General features: G+C 37.7%; 1 protein-coding gene across 1 annotated transcript in view; it reads right to left on the reverse strand.

Annotated features, from left to right (window-relative positions):
• The window catches only part of cpped1 (calcineurin-like phosphoesterase domain containing 1), a 63,814-nt gene that overhangs the window by 25,563 nt on the left and 16,145 nt on the right, over positions 1–22,106 (reverse strand). Inside the window, exon 3 of the mRNA XM_073828637.1 lies at positions 13,028–13,450. Within this exon, the coding sequence (XP_073684738.1) occupies positions 13,028–13,450 (423 nt within the window). The remainder of the gene's footprint in view (positions 1–13,027; positions 13,451–22,106) is intronic.

A 22,106-nucleotide genomic window follows, 5' to 3' on the forward strand; every position in this document is an offset into this window, starting at 1 on the left:
AAAATGCCATTACAAAGTAGAAAACAGGTATTTGAAGCTGCTGGTGCCTCTGGAGTCCCGCGAACATCAAGGTGTAGGATCCTTCAGAGGCTTGCAGTTGAGCATAAACCTACTATTCGGCCACTCCTAACTAATGCTCACAAGCAGAAACGGTTGCAGTGGGCCCAGACATACATGAAGACTCATTTTCAAACAGTCTTGTTTACTGATGAGTGTCGTGCATCTTTGGATGGTCCAGATGGATGGAGTAGTGGATGGAACATGTCCCAACAAGGCTGCGACGTTAACAAGGAGGTGGCGTTTTGGGCCGGAATCATAGGGAGAGAGCTGGTAGGTTCCTTTAGGGTCCCTGAAGGTGTGAAAATGACCTCGGCAAAGTATGAAGATGAGAAACTCATGGTGTGGCCACCATCCTCCCCTGACCTCAACCAGATTGAGAACCTTTGGAGCATCCTCAAGCAAAAGATCTATTAGGTTGAGAAGCAGTTCACATCAAAACAGCAGCTCTGGGAGGCTATTCTGACATCCTGCAAACATATTCAATCAGAAACTCTCCAAAAACTCACAAGTTCAATGGATGCAAGAATTGTGATAGTGTTATCAAAGAAGGGGTCCTATGTTAAGATGTAACTTGCCCTGTTAGGATGTTTATGATTGAAATAGCTTTTGATTTCAGTAAATATGACCACCTAATGCTGCAAATTCAGAAAATGCCAATTTTCAGTTCTTTACAACCTATAAAATGTTTTAACTCTGTTTTGAATAATAATTTGGATAATAATTTATTTTTGAAATAAATACTGTTATCATTAGGAGGTTTGTTCAATAAAATTCAAATGATACCCTATGGTTGACGACTTAAAAAATTATACTGACTGTCATTTGCATTGACTAATTATGAAAATCGGAGAAAGATATCATTTGCATAATAATTTGGAACACTGTGTAATTTGAAAGTAAATCTTACATTAAAACTCTGTAATTCTAAAAAAGTAGAATATGTATAAAATAGAAAATCAGTCTTAAAATCCACAAATCATGTAACCATGCAATAAAAATGTATTGCATTAAATTTTTTTTGATTTTTATAAAGAAAAAAATAACCAATAAAGAGTGAGTGTATAATTTATTTGCATTAGTCGTGTCAAAAAGCAATACCACAGTAGTCCAAATGACAATACGTTTGCAGTCCTCTCTGGTGGAATATACAGTAGGATGATAATTTAGTGTGGGAAGCAGTGCATAATTCAAGTTGTTAAATGCTGAAAAAGCTATAGCGAATTCACTATAGCTCAGTTGACGCGCTTTCTTATTTAAATCACGCATTACCGGCTGAAAGTGAAACACGGCAAATTGCAATCTATGACGGTACTGGCGACAGCCAATGAGCGTTTGATTATCGCTGCCTTCGATTATTCTGGCCAATGACTAGTAGGGAGCCGTTTCCCGGTTAAATTTGAATGCTGATCGGCTTCTGTTGCAGTCTGTTTCGGTCGTTCCTCAAGCAACGGCTTTCACGTAGATTATTTTACGTCTGACTGTTTAATTCATATTTTGAGCGAGTTTTGGTTGTGGTATGAAGATTGAGAACAAACAAACGTGAATATGGACTTTTACCAGCAGCTAAAGATCATGCAAACTGCAAAAGGTAAGTACCTTTTACTATTATATAAAGTTCTATAGACTGTAAACGCTAGTTACATTAAGGTACTGAAGTGATATACTAATCGCGATTACATATCTTAGTATCCTACCAGTGTGTGTTACTGTGTTTTGTTAGTATTAACTAATACTGTTAGCTGCAGCTAGGCGGTAACATTATATTTATGTCTTGCCGAATATATGTAGTGAAAGAAATCTGCAGCTCACTTGAATAGTCAAATACAGACAGTTTACTTAAGATGTAATTGACCTAAATATAGTTCATAATGTTTTGATTCAAGATTAACAAACCAGGTTAGGTGTCAGTTACTGGATCTGTGCATTTTCTTCTTAAAGTTACAGTATAATTAAGCCTAACGTTACCAGTCGGTCTTAATTATAATCAAACAACAAAATACTAAAGAGAAAATCATTAAATGTACTTAACTTGCCTATGTATTAGTCCTATTGTTTGTAACTACTTTGATCGTATTTTGAATGAAATACAATATTATAAATAACTATACTGTGATGTATTACTATTGTGAAATAATATGGTCATATTGTGCACCCATGCTAGTTTTAAGATCAAACTCACAAAATGTGACAGAACTTCAAAATGAGTAACCTAAGAACACTGTTATGTGAACTCATCTGACAGAGAGAGGACCTGAGTGAAAGCATAATCATTGGACTCCATGGAGAAGAATACTAGATGTAAACCAGGATTTTGGATCAGCTGTGCAGATTTGGTATGGAGCTGGTAAGTACATTTTCGCAAGCCCTTGTCTGTCAGTAAGTAGATAATGTCTTATCAAACAAATTAATTTTAATTTAATTGATTGCTTGTGTGTGTGTTTCCCCTTATGATCCAGAAGTTTTGGGAATGAAAATCTTCTACTACATGATCTTCAGAGGAAGTAAGTATTCATTTTACATTAAGACACACTAACATTAATTTATTTTTAAAGGAAAGTTCGTAGCATTTTTCTTCAGTTTTTTGTTTTATATTTGTTTTTGTTTTGTTTTTTACCCCCAGCTGATTCAGCTGATTCCTGGCCATTTGGAGGAGGACTGCTCTTTATCTGGTGTGTCTGTCACTTCTGGTGCAGAGTCATGGACCATTTTGTTGTATGTTTTTGTTTTACTTATTCTCACACTACATTAATTATCAGAGCTACAGTGGTGCCCAAAATTATTAGAACACTAGTATTTAAACTACCTTAACTAATGGTTTAAACTTATTTATTTCATTTGCTATAGTGTGTCAGTATGAAATATCAGTTTACATTTCCAAGCGTTCATTTTGCCATTAATTATAATAATCAGTGACACAATAAGTATGAAAACAAACAGCGCTTCACACAGAGGTCTAATCTCATCATTTAAATCCAGAAGAACTGTGGCAACATCTCCAAGATGCTTAAAGAAACCTACCAGCAAAGCAGTACTGTTAAAAGTTTTAAGCACTTGTGTACAAATTCTGTAAAATGAGAATGTTGATAAAAATGTCATAAATGTTTTCTTTATCAATTAACTTCTTTTAACTAAATTAAATCAACATTTGGTGTGACCATCATCTTGTGTTTAAAGCAGCTTTTGCACTTGGTGCACTTGCGGATATTTTTTCAGGTTTGCAGGTGGGTCTCTTGAAGCATCTTGGAGACGTTGCCACAGTTCTTCTAGATTTAATCTGTCTCAGTTTGTTCTGTTTCTTCATGCCATTCTGTGCAGAATGGATGATGATAAGATCAGATCTCTGTTTGGAGCACTGGCTGTTGTCAAACAAAAATCTTACTGGATTATTACTAGTGGTGGGCCGTTATCGGCGTTAACGTGCTGCGTTAACGTGAGACTCATATCGCGCGATAAAAAAAAATATCGCCGTTAATCTATTCTCAAAGTTGGGTTGGGAGCTGGGTCTAAACTACGCAAGATATGATGACTTTCACCTTGATAGTTTAGCGCGGATGACGTATATCTAGTTGAATTGCAATGTAGGGGGCGAGAACGAGTCTTCAACTTCTGTGAAATTACCACATCAAATGAGACGCGCAGACATGGATGCAGTTATGAAGCCGCTTCAGGGCAGGTGCGTGCGTTGCTAGACCCTTTTTACTGGGGCACGTGCCCCAGTGAAAATCTGCTGTGCCCCAGTAAAATCTCAAGTTTGAGTTATAATTTACTTTGATAATCCCGAAATAAAGACATTAAACTATATGCAACAACTGAATTGACGCTTCTAAAAGCAACGCAGTTTATTGGAAGACTATGCACGCAGATAGGCTATCCATACCCGCGCGCCTGTATATTTTACTGGAACGCGCACGTCGTACAGCCTTTTGCGCAGAAGTACTTGGTTACACAAGTTTGTATAGTTAATTGTGTTGTAAATGCAATTGTCAAGCAGTTTGTAATGCATTTTGGAAACAGGAGATGAGCGCCTGGTCTAATGCGCCACCTGGCTTGAGAAACCCGTTCTCAAAGACTTACTTTTAGTCATTATTTGGGTAGCACACATATTCTGAATGCCTTCAGAAGAATTCAAATTAGCCATTTTAATCTAGATTAATCTAGATTAATTTCAAGATTTAATCTAGATTAATCTAGATTAAAAAAATTAATCTATGCCCACCACTAATTATTACATTTAATGGCAAAATTAATGTTTAGAAATATAAAATAAATTACCCATTGAAACACTACAGCAAAAGATAGACATGACTGAATTAAAATAATTTTTAGCTGGTAAAAATACTAGTGTTCTAATAATTTTGGACACCACTGTATTTGGAGCCCATGGGAGTCAGTAGAATATTGTGGATTAAAATAAAATGATGTGGATGAAATAAATGCATTTTCAGTTAAATTTCACCTCGGAGCTCTGAATAACTGGTAATGAAAAATTCAATGATCTAAATTTACATCTGAAACTAATAAAATTGTTAATCTTGACAATTTTGTAGATGTATTGGTTTTGTATTTATTCAGTTTTAAAGGACTAGTTCATTTCTGACACAAATATTTCCTGCTGATAATTTACTCACCCATGTGTCATTCAAGATGCTTGTGTCTGTCTCTTTTTCTGTCAAAAAGGTTTTTGAGGAAAACATTCCAGGATTTTTCTCCATATTTAAATGGGAGCCAAGGGGTTGAAGGTCCAAATTTAATTGTCAATGCAGCTTCAAAGGGCTCTACATCATCCCACCCAAGGAATAAGGGTCACTGGGAACTTGTAAAGCCCTTTGAAAGCTGTATTGAAATTTTGAAACCTTTATCCTTGACCTTAATCCCACTGAAGTCCACTATATGGAGAAAAATCCTGAAATCTACTCCTCAAAAACTTTACTTTCTTTTTGACTTAAAGAAAGAAAGATATGAACATCTTGGATTACATGGGGGTGAGTGAATTATCAGGAAATATTTTCTAATGGTTTTAAGGTAAACATATATTTAATTAAATGTTTTAATGAAACTGTCCCATGTTCTTTTAATTTAATTGTGCTGTATTTCTTAAAAAAATAGCTGAAATGTAAAATGTAAATTTTATATGGCATTTGCACAGACTTTGTATTGCAGACTGTTTTTTGTCTTTTAAATAAAAATGTTAATTGTCCACCTTGAGCATGCTTTGACACTTTATTGAAGGTTTTTTATTGTAATTATTTGGGGGGGGTGCTGCCGGGGCGTCCGGGTGTGTGGCTAGGGCGAGGGGGCGGATTCCGGCACATCCCGGGGGGGCGTCTGGGGCGGCCTGGACCTCCTGGGCGTTGGCTGGCCCCCATGTGGATCCCGGGTGCAAACCCCTTTGGGCAGGTGGGGACCAAATGGGTCTGTCATGAATTGCCCAATTAAGACCCACATAAGACCCTTACAGATCCCACTTAAAACCTACCTGGGCATCCATGGCGTGCCCCCATGTGGATCCTGGGTGCAAGCCCACTTTAAACCCCTACAGACTGGTGGGCCCCAAATGGGTCTGACATGTATTGCCCGGTTAAGACCCACATAAGACCCTTACAGATCCCACTTAAAACCCATCTGGGCATCCACGGCTGGCCCCCATGTGGATTCCGGGTGCAAGCCCACTTTAAACCCCTACAAACTGGTGGGCCCCAAATGGGTCTGACATGTATTGCCCAGTTAAGACCCACATAAGACCCTTACAGATCCCACTTAAAACCCATCTGGGCATCCACGGCTGGCCCCCATGTGGATCCCGGGTGCAAGCCCACTTTAAACCCCTACAGACTGGTGGGCCCCAAATGGGTCTGACATGTATTGCCCAGTTAAGACCCACATAAGACCCTTACAGATCCCACTTAAAACCCATCTGGGCATCCACGGCTGGCCCCCATGTGGATCCCGGGTGCAAGCCCACTTTAAACCCCTACAGACTGGTGGGCCCCAAATGGGTCTGACATGGATTGCCCAGTTAAGATCCACATAAGACCCTTACAGATCCCACTTAAAACCCATCTGGGCATCCACGGCTGGCCCCCATGTGGATCCCGGGTGCAAACCCACTCTTTGGGCAGGTGGGGCCCAAATGGGTTTGGCATGAATTGCCCAATTAAGACCCATGCAGTACCCTTACAGGTCCCACTTAGTAAGTCTGGGCTTCCACGGCTGGCCCCTATGTAAATCCCGGGTGCAAGCCCATAATGGGGCCCACATTTGCCGCCCATGAAGCCCTCATCTGGGCCCCACATGTCATTGCTGGCTGGGTTGGTATTGGTGAGTACTTAAACCCACATACCAATACCATTTTCTTAAACAAGACCTATTTATGCCCGCTAGGTTTGCTTAACGCAACCACTGTTTAGAGCAGCGAAGAAAAAATACAAACATGCTAGCAGTATGTCCGCTGTGTGGCAGTATTTCAGACAGGACCAATTAGGCAGTAAAACAGCGACATGTATCATATGTAGGGCCCTATGATTTCCGCAATGCGGAAAACGTGCACAGAATCGTGGAATCCAGTCATAAAAACTTACAGTTTAACGTGGATTGTCACGGAATTTGTCAAAGTTTTGAGGAATAAATCAAAAGTAAGTCATTACACTTAAATCAAATCACGATACTGTCACATTTCACGTCTGTTTTTGTCCCCCCCTGTGATCATTTGGTTTAGTCCTCGTTTGTGTAATCACCGTCACCTGTGTTTAATTATGAGTTACCCTTTATAAGTCTGTCCTTGAGTTCAGTGTATTGTCGGTCCTTAACGTTATTTGATGTGTGTGAAAGCTCTCTGTGTTCCTGCCTTGTTCACCTTGGAGAATTATATTAAATATATTGTTATTTGTCAATATCATCTATCGTCTCGTCCTGCACGCACCCCTGACAGATACGGACTAATATTTGTAAATATTAAGTCACAAAACGATATTTAAATATGAATTCTGCATGTCTCTGTGTTAATGAATGGCGCAGATGCACAGTTTTGTTTATTACTCGTACTGAAGCATGCATGACACTTGCGGTAATATTACAAGGCTCCAGACTGTGATAACTGTTTCTGCTGGTGCGACTAATTTTTGTGAGCGGCTGTTCAACTCATACAGTGCCTTGCAAAAGTATTCATACCCCTTCATTTTTTTCACATTTTGTTTTGTTGCAGCATTATGTTAAACTGCTTTAAATTAGTTTTTCCCCACATCAATTTACACTCCATAAACCATAATAATCAATAAAAGCAAAAAACAGATCTGACAAGTTTTGCACATCTGCATTATCAATTATCTGTCATTCTTTGCCTCACCTTTTTACCTCTCAAGCTCTGTCAGCTTGGATGGGGGCTGGCAGTCCTAGTTGTTCCAACTGTCTTCCATTATGGATAATGGAGGCTACATGCTTCTGTGAACCTTCAATGCAGCAGATTTCTGAACTCTTCCCTAGATCATTGCCTTAATGCAAGTCTGTCACTGAGCTCTACAGGCAGTTATCTTGACTTGACTTGGTTTTTGCTCTGCATATGCATGCATTTTCAGCTGTTAGACCTTTTCTGCGAGGTGTGTGCCTTTCTAAATCATACTCATTCAAATGAATTTGCCACAGTTTAACTCCACTCGAAGTGTAGTAACATCTAGAAGCAATATGAATGCTCCTGAGCTAAATTTCGAGTGTCCCAGAAAATAACAACGGGATCTTTTCAGTTTTTTATTTTTAATAAATTTGCACAAATGTTAAAAACCAATTTTTTGCTTTGCCATTATGGAGTAGGGAGTGTAGATTGATGTGGGAAAAAGGTAATTTAAAGTAGTTTAACATAAGGCCGCAACATAACAAAATGTGAAAAAAATGAAGGGGTATAAATAATTTTGCAAGGCACTGTAAATGCTGCCATTTCTGCTGCATATAAGAAACATCAAACGAAAGCGAAACAAAACCACGTTACGCTTGAGCTGCGCAGTGCTGACCGCTTATCAGCTCGGACCAGAACAAATCAAATTCAAATTTTAAATTCTGCCCAGAATTCTCGGGAAGGAAAAAAGGGTATCGGAACATCTCTAATTTTACATGGATTTTAGTTGTTTTGTTAAACCGTAGTTTCACAGGTTTCGTATCAGAACTTTTTGTCACTCGCTTCAGCTACCAGGCAAACCTACTGAATTAAAAAATGCATGCATATGAAGCTGTATATGTGAGGGGAATGGATCAAAAGGATAATTTTTCAAATTGCGCAGGATGTTCAAATTGTTCATAATTTTCTGAAAGTAATTGGGTAAAAATGAGGCTTTATTAATCAAAACTTTGTACCTGTAAACCATACCAGTGTTCATTTAAACTGAAACCTGCAGTGATTCGTACATATAGGTATATTTTTTCAGTTTCGCAGAAATGTATATAGAGGCACGTATTCAATAAGCCTACTTTGCATTCACTGCAGAGGATCCATTGGTGAGCAAGTGATGTAATGCTAAATTTCTCTAAATCTTTTCCAATGAAAAACAAGTTATTACATTTTCAGAAAATTTTCATTTTTGGGTAAACTATTGTTTTGAACCAAATTACCAATCAAAGACATAATAGTCAAAGAAACCCCAAATGCAACCCAAGGCTTGTAGACTGACCCTATTTAGTCCATTTTTGCCAAATGATGCTAGTTATCTTTTTAAGCCCCCTGAAACACTCCGAACAATGATGCAAGACCTTGAGATACACAAAAACACAGCCAAGACTCTCCTAAAGGACATCCGATAACAATGGGCACTTCATCACACTGTAACCTCCACAGAACACACTATTCCTCAATGTCTGCCTAAAACAACACGCTTGCCAGCTTACCTACAATTCTCAGCAGATGACAGGCGTTCTGTTGATTAACCAAATCCCACGCTCATTTCTACTGGCGTGTGCTGAATGAGAGCCTTAAGACAGCTGAAATAGCAAAGGAAACACTTGGCTTATCACTGCTAATTAACACACTACAAGATAGCACCACTGGCGGTGTGAGAAACGTTGAATGGTAATTTAAAATGAAATGGTTTTGCATTATAATACAATGCAATGGGGCTCAAAAACACAAGTTGCCTTTTAAGATAGCACAAGCTCCCATTTTGCTTGTGTTTAGTGCTGTTGTCAAGAGTACCATTGTTGATTTACCAATAAGATGCAATCAAGGATCTTTACAAAGCAAACAAACACATAAACTTCACTTAACAGTGCCTCCATCTTCTGCACCTAAATTACAGCCTTATAAAAGATGCTATTTGGTTAGACTTTAGAAAGAAAATGCTGATTACTACAGACACAAGGATTCAGACAACAGATCACAGAGAAGATGATGGACAGCCATTACAGGGCTTTAGAAATGCAGCAGCAAAGGACTATAGGTCTGGAAACAGCTTGTGATATCAGGAACTGTATATTATATATATTCATTACAAATGCCACCCACTGTACAAAAACCTCAAAGCTAACAGACATCTGGAGTGATCTGCATGTTTTCCCCTAAGGCAGATGTCTCAAAAAAAAGATTATCTTCTCACAGCCATGCTGCCTTTTAGAAAATGCAGTTTAAATCAGGGGAGTTGCTAGACCTAAAGCTCTACTGGGGCACAGGCCCCTATTACTCGTTAATTCAGTTGTTGCATGTAGTTAAATGTCTTTATTTTGGGATTATCAACGTAAATTATAACTCAAATTTGAGATTTTACTGGGGCACAGCATATTTTTACTGGGGCACGGTCTAGCAACGCCCCTGGTTTAAATCATACAAATATAATTTGCAGCGTGATATTAAATCTACGCGCTCAAGGAGCCCAGGAAAATGAGTTTGTGGGCAGTAGCTGTGTTTTCCTCTGACAGTGATCTCTGATCTCCAAGAGGATTGGTTCATTTTTTCAAGCAAATTCTTTATATTTGTATCCTTCATTTTTTGATCATTGAGAAATTAGAAAGTGAAAATGGAAATGGTAAAAGTGGTGTTCGGAAGGAATCTGTGTCTCCAACTCATTTATATTACACACTACTCGATTTCCATGAACACAGAGCATATATAAAACGAGAGATGAAAGTTTGAATCTAATATTAAAGATGTCACTTTTTCATGACTAGAGAGATTGAATCTTTCTGTTTTTTAATCGATTTTCAGTATCAATGCACCATGATGCATCTCTGACCATTCAAAGATCAATATATATTGTTTCTTTTGAACAGTAACCTTTGGAACAAAGAAAGATCTGTATTTTTTCCCTCATGGCTTATACAACCCTCAACGCTTTGGATTTACTTGTTACTTTTCCAACATACACAGCACAGCAACTCATTTAATGCTTTCTGGTGCCAGGAATACTATGTATAACTTAAAATAAATGTGGAGTGGATTAATCTGACACGTTCTTTGGATAGCTGTAACAATAACATTGCCGTTTCTCTTTCCTTGTAGTCACATGACAACATCCTAGGACTTTAGGAAAATTGAACAACAATCAGATTCAATCATTTCAGGCCAAAAGCGAGTGGCCTGTTAATAGTGGAAATCTTTATTTAAGCAAAGGGCAGTGTCTTTGCCCCCAAAAATGCTCATTAGATATCAACATGAGAATAGAGTATCGAAAAAAGTATGCTGTGTATGTCCATGCAGATGTTAAATAAAACAACATCCGCTCTGATTCAACCTGCTTTGAGTTCTATAATCAATAATTAACCTATGCACAACATGCCTCTTATACAGTCTACACTCATAGAATCTCATGTATGGACAACTTGCATATTTCTTGTCTGTAAAGCTTTTATTATATATTCTGTAAAAGCACTCCAGGGCACTCACAGCATAATTAAAGAGCCACAGGCAAGACAAAGGCATTATTCCACCATGTGACCATCGTTGTGAATCATGGACTCACTGAATTTGCTTGAATTAACCACTTACTGAAAAGCAGATTTATATTTCTAACTATATAACTGAGAACTAAAACCATTTATTTATGACTTGTGAAGGCAATGTGAAAAATGCTAATCACTATATATAACAACAGTACTTATATGACAACAAGAAGATACATACAGTTGAAGTACAAAGTTTACATACACATTGCAGAATCTGCAAAATGTTAATTATTTTACCAAAATAAGAGGGATCATACAAAATACGCTATTTTTTGTTTAGTACTGACCTGAATAAAATATGTCACATAAAGGATTTTTACATATAGTCCATAAGAGAAAATAATAGTTGGACTTATAAAAATTACCCTGTTCAAAAGTTTACATACGCTTCTTAATACTGTGTTGTTACCTGAATGATCCACAGATGTTTTTTTTTTTTTTTTTGTGATAGTGTTCATTAATCCCTTGTTTGTCCTGAACAGTTAAACTGCCCACTGTTCTTTATAAAAACCCTTCAGTTCCCACACATTTTTTTGGTTTTTCAATATTTTTGTGTATTTGAACCCTTTCCAACAATGACTGTATGATTTTGAGATCCATCTTCTCACACTGAGGACAACTGAGGGACTCATATGCAGCTATTAAAGAAGGTTCAAATGCTCACTGATGCTCCAGAATGAAACAGGATTTTTCTGATGAACAGTGGGCTGTTTAACTGTTCAGGACAAACAGAGACTCATGAAAAACTATCACTAAAAAAAAAAAAACACCTGTGGATCATTCAGGTAACAGCACAGTATTATAAATCAACTATTATTTTCTCTTGTGGACTAAATGTAAATGTATTTTATGTGAATTATCTTATTCAGGTCAGTACTAAATAAAAAATAAAACGCATTTTGTATGATCCCTCTTATTTTGTAAAATAATTAACATTTTGCAGATTCTGCAAGGTGTATGTAAATTTTTGACTTCAAATGTATAAAAATAAAAAAAATGTTGCAAAGAAAAATATGTGACCAGTGCTGGCACAATGAGTCGGAATAAGCACATTTTCAAAATGAGTTTGTTTTATTTTCATATTCTCCATTAGAATACCTCCAAAATTGTCGGAATCAGACAAAATGTCGTTTGAAGGCAATAGTCAGCAAATTCCTCAAATTATTTTCTTAATAACAATTACTATATTCTTAATCACAATATAGCTATTGTTTATTTTATCTTTGTTATTAAAAATAAGAATAAAGATGCAACTAAACAGTAGTTTGATCAAGAGCAGCGAGTGATTCCGTCTTTTCTTTTAATGTTTGATAACCATTGAGACAGATCTATATTAAGACAGTAGGTAATGTAGGTAATGCATGGATCTAATATAATGTTACACAGATTTTATCCCAACAATTAACTAAACGTTCATGTAAGACATCACAGATTATGTTTGTGTGAATCTCACCAAGACATAGTCCACAATAATGTACTTTATAGAGAGATTGCACGCTCTCTGAGAGACACGTCTTATGCTCGTGCTTTGTTTCGTTTTGTTTTCATCAGCGTGGGTTCGAAAATTATATTTCACTGGTTTGGACTCATTGAGAATTTAATATGAATATTCACAAAGCTGGAATGCAGTGCTTTGCAACCATAGACCTACAACTTGTGGTGAGAAGCAGCAGCAGTCATCCAGATGTGAGCAGAGAAAAAGGTATTCCTCTCAGAATTACTCAGATTACTGTTTGGAGCTAGGATTAGATGGCTAGAAGAGGGCTTAATAAATTCATTTTTGTGAAAACCTCAAATTCAACCAAAATTTACATTTTTCACTTCTTTTGCCTGTAGCTCAGAATTAGACAATGCGCATTCCGACTCATTTTGCCAGCATATTATATCACATATTTTGATTTCTATTTAGCATATGTATGGGAAAAGGCTAAATAAAATTCTGAGTATGTGCATTCTTGAAGAAAGAGAGCACTCTTCGATACTTCATGACATGAGGTATGAACACTTGCAACTTGTCTTGTTTGATGTGTAAGGCTCAAGTGCTGCTTCTCACCTGCTTGTTTGAATCTCTGGATCAAGCGCTCTCGGATTCCCTTCTGCAGATTGAAGTAGTCATGCTCTTCGTCAGGTGTACGGAGGAAGAGTGGAATGTGCTGAAAGACAAGCACGTGGCGGGAGGGGGTCTGGGTGGCTCTCTGCAGCTGGCTCTCTAGCCAGACCTCATGGGCCTCCAATAACTCAGGGCAGCCTGATGAGTCGAAGAAGAACTGAGAGTTCAACACCAAACACAACACTCCACCCACCCAAAAACTGAAGTAATCATCGCCCCAGTCGCGACAGAACTGCTCCACGGTCTCCGGAGTGGGTGTGTTGCCAAGATCGTGGTTGCCGCTGACGAACACAAGAGGAATGTCGGAGTCGGTGCCTCTCAGTGCTTCTTTGAGGTCCTTAACCTGTTCTTCTCTTAACGGACATCCTAAAAAAAAATAAAAAGAGTGAAAAGAAATTTTTCTTGGTTGAAAAGCCTCATTTAAAAAAGTAAAAAATTAGCAACCCAATTTAATTCTGTATTGAGGTCTATTTCAACAATGGGATATTTTGGATATTTGGGTCTTGGTTTTAAGCAAAGCAAGTTGTGTGTAAAAACAAACATATATAAAATACAATATATTTAGTTTTTCTTTCTCTGGAATAATGAGCACAGATGGTTTGTGCCTAACAGAAGCAGAAAAGACTATATACATAACAAAAAACTACAGTTAAATCCTCCGGAGCAATATCGAGCGCAGCAGCCATGAACACAGCAGGAACAGTCGGTTTTCAGTGGAAAATAAGATGCAGCGCCAGACATGAAGCATGTGATAGTATATAAATACTATCTTCAATGGCTCCTTCCATCTTCAAAAGAATACTGAAGCATCCAATATGTGGAGGATTCAGAATAAAGTTTCTGTTTCATACAGAAAATAGGGAAGCATCCAGTCTAACAGCATTTCTCTAAAGTAAAGGCAGACTGTCAAGTACATCAATGGAAAGCTTATTTATTCAGCTTTTAGATTGTGTATAAATCTCAATTTTAAAAACTGACCCTTGTGACTGGTTTTGTGGTCCAGGGTCACATATATATACAAAGAGAGCATGTGAGAGAGTCTGAAATACCATAAAGAAAGGGTATGCTAGATATAAATGGTATTCTTTTCTAAATGGTCATACAGAAAATAGGGAAGCATCCAGTCTAACAGCATTTCTCTAAAGTAAAGGCAGACTGTCAAGCGTTGAGTTTTGAAGCTCGTTAATAACAGCCTTAGGTTACCTCTAATATGACAAGTAGGGCATCTTGCTAATTGCCTGCTGTGAATTTGAAACTCAATGAGTAGCGGAGCTGAAATTAGAGTTGGCATTAGTGACTGTGGTGTTGTGAATGCTAGACAAAGAAAACTAAACCAACAGACCATGATTCGAGTCTATAGAGAGAATTAACCTTACTAAAATGTACAAAAAACTGTTGACACATTTTTGTGTAAATTGTTATCAAGCAACTCCAGGGTATCTGTGGGCTAGGGCAATGTCTATGGTAAAATATTAAAGGGATAGTTCACCCAAAAATGTTGTCATGAATGTCATGCCCTTATCTTTGGAACACAAACTGAGATATTTTTGATGAAATTCGAGAGCTTTCTGACTTTGCATAGACAGCAACGCAACTACCACGTTCAAGGCCCAGGAAGGTAGTAACTTGAGAACATTGTTAAAATAGTCCATGTGACATCAGTGGTTCAACCTTAATTTTATAAAGCTACAAGAATGCTTTTTGGGTGCAAAGAATCAAAAATAACGACTTCTCTTTGTGTCAGTCTTTGGCGTGCGCTCACGAAAGTACCACAATTTACGTCAGAACACTGGTTCCTGCGTCAGCAGCCCCACACGTATACGTTGTACTGTCATGAAGACAAGTCGAAAAGACAGGGAAGAGAAGAAATTGTTGAATTCTTGTCTTGCCGTCCACGAATTTAAAACTACTTAAAATCATAATTAAGATTTTCCTTTACCATGTAAGACTTTTTATGCCTTTTATTTAGGGCTTCTTAAGACTTTTAAGACAATGTCAGTACTTCACTCATATGTGACCAAATTATGCGCCGGGTACATATGTGACCCTGGACCACAAAACCTTAAGTACCACCACAGATATATTTGTAGCAATAGCCAAAAACACTTTGTATGGGTCAAAATTATCGATTTTTCTTTTATGCCAAAAATCATTAGAATATTAAATAAAGATCATGTTCCATGAAGATATTTTGTAAATTTACTACTGTAAATATATCAAACTATAACTTTTGATTAGTAATATGCATTGCTAAGAACTTCATTTGGACAACTTTAAAGGCGATTTTCTCCATATTTTATTATTATTATTCTTTTGCATCCTCAGATTCCAGATTTTCAAATAGGTGTATCTTGACCAAATATTGTACATCAATGGAAAGCTTATTTATTCAGCTTTTAGATTGTGTATAAATCTCAATTTTAAAAACTGACCCTTGTGACTGGTTTTGTGGTCCAGGGTCACATATATATTTTCACTGTATACTGTGTCCTATGTTTTCTCTCACGCATACAAAGAGAGAATGTGAGAGAGTCTGAAATACCATAAAGAAAGGGTATGCTAGATATAAATGGTATTCTTTTCTAAATGGTCATTTTCAAACCGACAGCACTCGTTCAGAATAATTCATTATTTTAGCTGTTTACACAAAGGATCATCACATAGATCTTTTCAATTAGACAATTCAAACTAACCATGGCTAATAATTATCATGACCACAGAAAAAACGGTAATTGTGACTTTTTAATCTCCTAATTCTGACTTTTTTATCTCAGAATTGCATGTTACAAACTTGCAATTCTGACTTTTCTCAGAATTGCATGATATAAACTTGTGTTTACAAGTTATAAAGTCAGAATTGTGAGATATAATGATGAGATTTGTGACCCTGGACCACAAAACCAGTCTTAAGTCGCTGGGGTATATTTGTAGCAATAGCCAAAAATACATTGTATGGGTCAAAATTATTGATTTTTCTTTTATGTCAAAAATCATTATGAAATTAAGTAAAGATCACGTTCCATGAAGATTTTTTGTAAAATTCCTACTGTAAACCTATCAAAATGTAATTTTTGAATAGAAATATGCATTGCTAAGAACTTAATTTGGACAACTTTAAAGATGTTTTTCTCAGTATTTTGATTTTTTGCACCCTTAGATTTCAGATTTTCAAATAGATGTATCTCGGCCAAATATTGTCTTATCCTAACAAACCATACATCAATAGAAAGCTTATTTATTGAGCTTTCATATGATGTATATATCTTTTGTAAAAATTTAACCTTATGACTGGTTTTGTGGTCCAGGGTCACATATGTTCTCGCAATTCTGAGAACATATCAGTCTTTTTTTTTTCTCTCAAAATTTGATTTTATTTATCGTTTTTACACGCAATTCTGACTTTATTTCTTACAATTGTGAGTTTATATCACGCAATTCTGAGGGAAAAAGTCAGAATTGTGAGTTTATATTTTGCAATGCTAACTTTATAACTCGCAATTGCAAATTTACATAACAAATCTGACAAAAAGTCAGAATTGCAAGTTTTCATCACGGAATTCTGAGATAAAAAGTCACAATAACCTTTTTTTATTTTTTGTTCAGTGGCGGAAACAGACTTCCATGAGAAAGTTAGGTCTCAATACAGGTTTCAGGTAGGTATGACTAAATAAAAAAGACAAAATAATAAATTATTACTTAAAGGCACAGTATGTACTCTTTCTCCGCTAGAGGGCGCATATTCAAAACAAACGAAGAAACAAAGGCGTAGTTTGATGGAGTGTGGAATCATGGGAGTTGTTACACTAGGTACAAAATGTGCTTATTTCTCTGGATTTAAACATTCTTCGAAACATTTAGGATGTCAGCAAAACATGTAACACTGTTCTAGTGGTTTTTGGATATTTTAATCCAAAATATGCGTTCTTGCATATTTTTAATATGCGTTCTTTCTTCAAGTGTTCTTGGTGTGAATAGGCCAATTACTACTCTTACTTTGTGATCAATATCATTTCCCAATATCTGAATCTGAGCCTCATTTTGACTTTCTCTCTGAGTTACGTAACATTCCATTTCAACAGGTCCGCCATTTCTCCCAGCTGTGCCAAATCCCATAGAAACCTATTAAAATCTCTCCCAAAAGAGATCTCTATCAGCTAAACATACAGAGAAGAGAGGGCTCTTTCAGAGCTGATTTCCCTCTGGTCAGCCCACTGATGTGCAGCTGCTCCTCAGAGAACTTCACTTTTATCCGCTTTAACGGCAATTAAAAACCTAACGTATGTGGAAGAGGAAACAGAAGGATAAGAAAACCTCCGCCTCACCTTCTGAGATGTCCCTTACCACAGCACTTGCAAGGCTACAGGCAGCAAGCAAACGTTTTTATAGTCCCCATAAGGAAAGCATCAGGTTCAGTGCTCTCCAAATCTAATCACCTCCCTCGATGATCTCTCCTGCTGCCAGTCAGGAGAAGTCCTTGAACCAGAAAGCTCACAAGGATTCTGTGCTGATATCACGGAGCGGCCCTTCAATTACCGTGCGGAACTTTGCTTGTCTGACATGTCTCACTGTTCATTATGGCAGGCAGAACGCAGGAGGCAGAATGGCTAAAGTAAAATCAGATTTGGTCGCCAATGAAGCTTGAAGAGTCGCAGCATGTGTTTAATGAAGGAAATATTGACTGACAGGGTTGTATTAAACCCTGAGATTGCCAATACAACGGTCACAAAAAAGGGACACTTCACCTAAGAATTAAAATTCTTTCACTGACCCTCATGTCATGGCCAAACCTGTATGATTTTTCGTCCATAAACCATAAAAAGAAATCATAAAAAGCTCTTTTTCATATATTGCAAGTAAATGGTGAGCAGTGCCATAAAGTAGAGGAAATTAATTAACTATTAATGGAAAATGCAATTACAAAGGTAATGAATATGAACAGTATATATTAAAATAAAATGATTACAAATGGTTATGAGACAAGAATTAGTGCTAGGCAATGAATAATTGTGATTAATCACATACAAAATAAACGTTTTTGTGTACATAATACATGTGTGTGTACTGTGTATACTTATTATGTATATATAAATACACACACATGTATGTATACATTTCAGAAAAATGTGTTATGTTTATATATTAAATATATGTTTTATATAATATAAATTATACAATGTAAATATATTCAGAATACATACTGTGTGTCTTTATATTTATACATAAGAAATATACACAGTACACACATATATTTGTGATGCTTCATTGTTGCAAGGAAACTGCAGAAATCTCAGGCTTCAATTTAACAGTCAATTTAATAATGAGAACGCAGGAGATATACACTTAGGGAACATTCACAAATGACTAGTAACTGAGACACGGAACAAGGAACAAACAGGAACTAATATACTTAGGACGATTAACAAAACAGGTGCATAGAATAATCAATCAACTAAACAAGGAAAGGAAACATGACCAAATAAAGAAACTAGGAATTAAGACAGTAGTAAAACACAGAAAAACAGGTCACAACACTGACATTACCCCCCGAAAGGCGTGTCCCACGGCGTAACATATCCAACGTGGAGGAGGGGTTGGACCTGGAGGCCGGTACTAAACAGAGACACGGGAGGCCTAGGAGTGGATCCTAGGAGCCATGGCAGGTCAGGGAGCTCAGGGGGCCATGGCAGAGCGGACAGTTTAGGGCGGCATGGCGGAGCAGGGAGCTCGGGGAGCCATGGTGGGGCAGGAAACTTGGGGAGCCAGGCAGGGCAAGCTTTGTGGCCTTGGCCCCCGACCCGCAGCCCGGCCACTGTAGCCGAACCCATATAGCCCCCCAAAAAATTCCTTGGGAGGAATTACAGGTTTAGAAGCCTTTCTTGGCCTGGGGATCGGGCGTGGCGGCCTTCTAAGTCGGGGGATCAGGCGTGGTGGCCTTCTCGCCCAGGGGATCAGACGTGGTGTGCTTGAGTGCTGAACGGCCGGCAGGCTTGAGAGTTGAGTGGCTGGTGTGCTTGAACACGGAGATGCCGGCGTGGTTAAGCGCGGAGGCCAGTGAGCTTGAGTGAGCGGTGGCTGACTCGGAAGCGGCCGGCAAACTTCTGGGTTGAGGACAAGGGAGGAGCTTCGGAGGATACGGGGGTATTTGGGGCTAGAGAAGGCGATCCAAGCCGTTGGTGTGGTATGTGGGGGTCCTCGGCGTGGGGTCAGCTGGCCTGACGTGGTGTGCTTCAAAGGGAGCTGGACAACGAGACTGAAAAATTTCCTGTACTTCCTCAACTTTGAAATCAGAACAGTTTAAATAAAGCACGAGATTAATCAGCTTAATTGGGAAAATCACACATGGGAAGATCACATTGGATCATCTCGTCGTCCAGTCCCAGCTGAAAGCACACACCAAGAGCGGTGTCGGGCCAGCTCAGCTGGTTGGTAAACTCAAGAAAATCATCCACATACCGCTCCAACCTTGGTCCGGCCCAGTCTGGTCTTCTGTCATGGTTTGTTGTTGGAAGGAAACCACAGAAGTCTCCGGCTTCAATTTAAGCCTTTAATAATGAGAACGCAGGAGATATACACTTAGGGAACATTCACAAATGACTAGTAACTGAGTTAGACTAAGACCAGACGCGAAACAAGGAACAAACAGGAACTAATATACATAGGATGATTAACAAAACAGGTTCATAGAATAATCAATCAACTAAACAAGGAAAGGAAACATGACCAAATAAGAAAACTAGGAATTAAGACAAATATTTCTTGAGCACCAAATCAGCATTAGAATGATTATTGAAGGATCATGTGACACTGAAGACGGAAGCCATCACAGGAATACATTATATTTTAATATTTATTAAAAGTGTGTATTTTTGATTGAATATAAAATGCTTCTTTCAAACCATTTTTTTCCCACCCTCTTTAAAACAGTAGCATATGTGAATGCTATAACATTTCAGAAATTTCTTTGTGAATAACAATCTGTTGCTCACACAAAGCTAACGTATGGTTTTAGAACATATGGTTGAGATTTTTTTTCTCAGAATTGCGAATTTATATCTTGAGGTTGTGACTTTTTTTCCTCCGAATTGGGAGTTTATATCACACAATTCTGAGAAAAAAGTCAGATTTGTGACTTTGTATAGTGCCTTGCAAAAGTATTCATTTTTTTCATATTTTGTTTTGTTGCAGCATTATGTTAAACTTACAAAATTACAAATTACTTACAAATTTATTAAAAATAAAACACTGAAATAAGTACATTGCATAAGTATTCATACCCTTAACTCAGTATATAGTTGAAGCACCTTTACAGCCTCAAGTCTTTTTGGGTATGATGTGACAAGCTTTGCACATCTGCATTTGGCATTATCTGCCATTCTTTGCCTAACCTTTTCACCTCTCAAACTCTGTCAGCTTGGATGGGGTCTGGCAGACATTTTCTAGAGTCCTAGTTGTTCCAATCGTCTTCCATTATGGATAATGGAGGCTACATGCTTCTGTGAACCTTCAATGCAGCAGATTTTTTTCTGAACTCTTCCCTAGATCATTGCCTTAACGCAAGTCTGTCACTGAGCTCTACAGGCAGTTATCTTGACCTCAGGACTTGGTTTTTGCTCTGATATGCATTTTCAGCTGTTAGACCTTTTCTGAGAGGTGTGTGCCTTTCTAAATCATACTCATTCAAATTAATTTGCCACAGTTTAACTCCACTTGAAGTGTAGTAACATCTAGAAGCAATATGACTGTCCCAGAAAAGGGTATGAATACTTATGCAACGGGATCTTTTCAGTTTTTTTATTTTTAATAAATTTGCACAAATGTTAAAAAACAATTTTTTGCTTTGCCATTATAGAGTAGGGAGTGTAGATTGATGTGGGAAAAAAGTAATTTTAAGTAGTTTAACATAAGGCAGCAACATAACAAAATGTGAAAAAAATGAAGGGGTATGAATAATTTTGCAAGGCACTGTACCTGCGCATTATTGTGAGTTATTAAATCAGAATGGTGACATCTCTTTTCCCCCTGAAAATTTGACTTTTATAACTTGCAATTGCGAGTTTATATCTCACAATTCAGAGAAAAAAGTCAGAATTCTGAGATATAGATTCGCAATTGTGAGAAAAAAAGTCAGAATTATGAGATACAAACTCACATTTGTAAGAAAAAAGTTAGAATTGTGAGTTTTTATCTTGCAATTCCGACTTTATTTCTCCCAACTGCAAGTTCATATCTCGCAATTCTGACTTTATAACTCACATTTGCGAGTTTATATATAAGTTAAAATTGTGGAATAAAAAGTTTCAATAACCTTTTTTGGGGGGTGAAATTTCCCTTTAAGGATGACAAATATCACACTGACATATTCCACCATCTGGAATATGGTGGAATGTCTCCACAATCGCTGTAACATCCTCAATCAAAAATATATCCAGCAGTTGAAACTGCAGAATTCAAGGATGACTGAGTCGAAAGAAAAAAATCGATCACAAAGACACAGCAACGCCTTTTTCCCAGGAGAAGTTCAAGATGTCCTCCAAGATACAGATACTCTTTTACAGGTGCACTATTGATAGCCTCCTGTCAGGTAGTATTACTGTCTATTGTGTGAGCTGTAGAACACAGAACCTGCTCAAGGTGTGATGGTCTGAGTGAATCACAGAGGGTATACTGCCCAACCTGCAGGATAACCACACCAGACAGAGCAAGAGTAAGGCCAGAAAAATCATTACGGATCCCTGCCATCCAAACAACAGCCTCTTCTCTCTGCTGCAGTCAGAAAAAGCCTAGCAAAGCCTTGAGGTCAATACTGAGTGGTTCTGGAGGAGCTCCTACACCCAAGCTAGCCAGACACTTAATGAGGACTCTGCCAAGGGCCTACAATACTAACAACACAGCAGAGACCTTTATTATGCACATATGAACTTCATCGCACGTACATATTGTTATTATGATCACTCAGTAGAATATCATAGTACAATCATTTACTCTCTTTTGCAGACCCTCGTTATTTGCACTTTTGTATACA

This window comes from Garra rufa, chromosome 22 (assembly GCF_049309525.1).
Source record: "Garra rufa chromosome 22, GarRuf1.0, whole genome shotgun sequence".
Taxonomy (NCBI): Eukaryota; Metazoa; Chordata; class Actinopteri; order Cypriniformes; family Cyprinidae; genus Garra; species Garra rufa.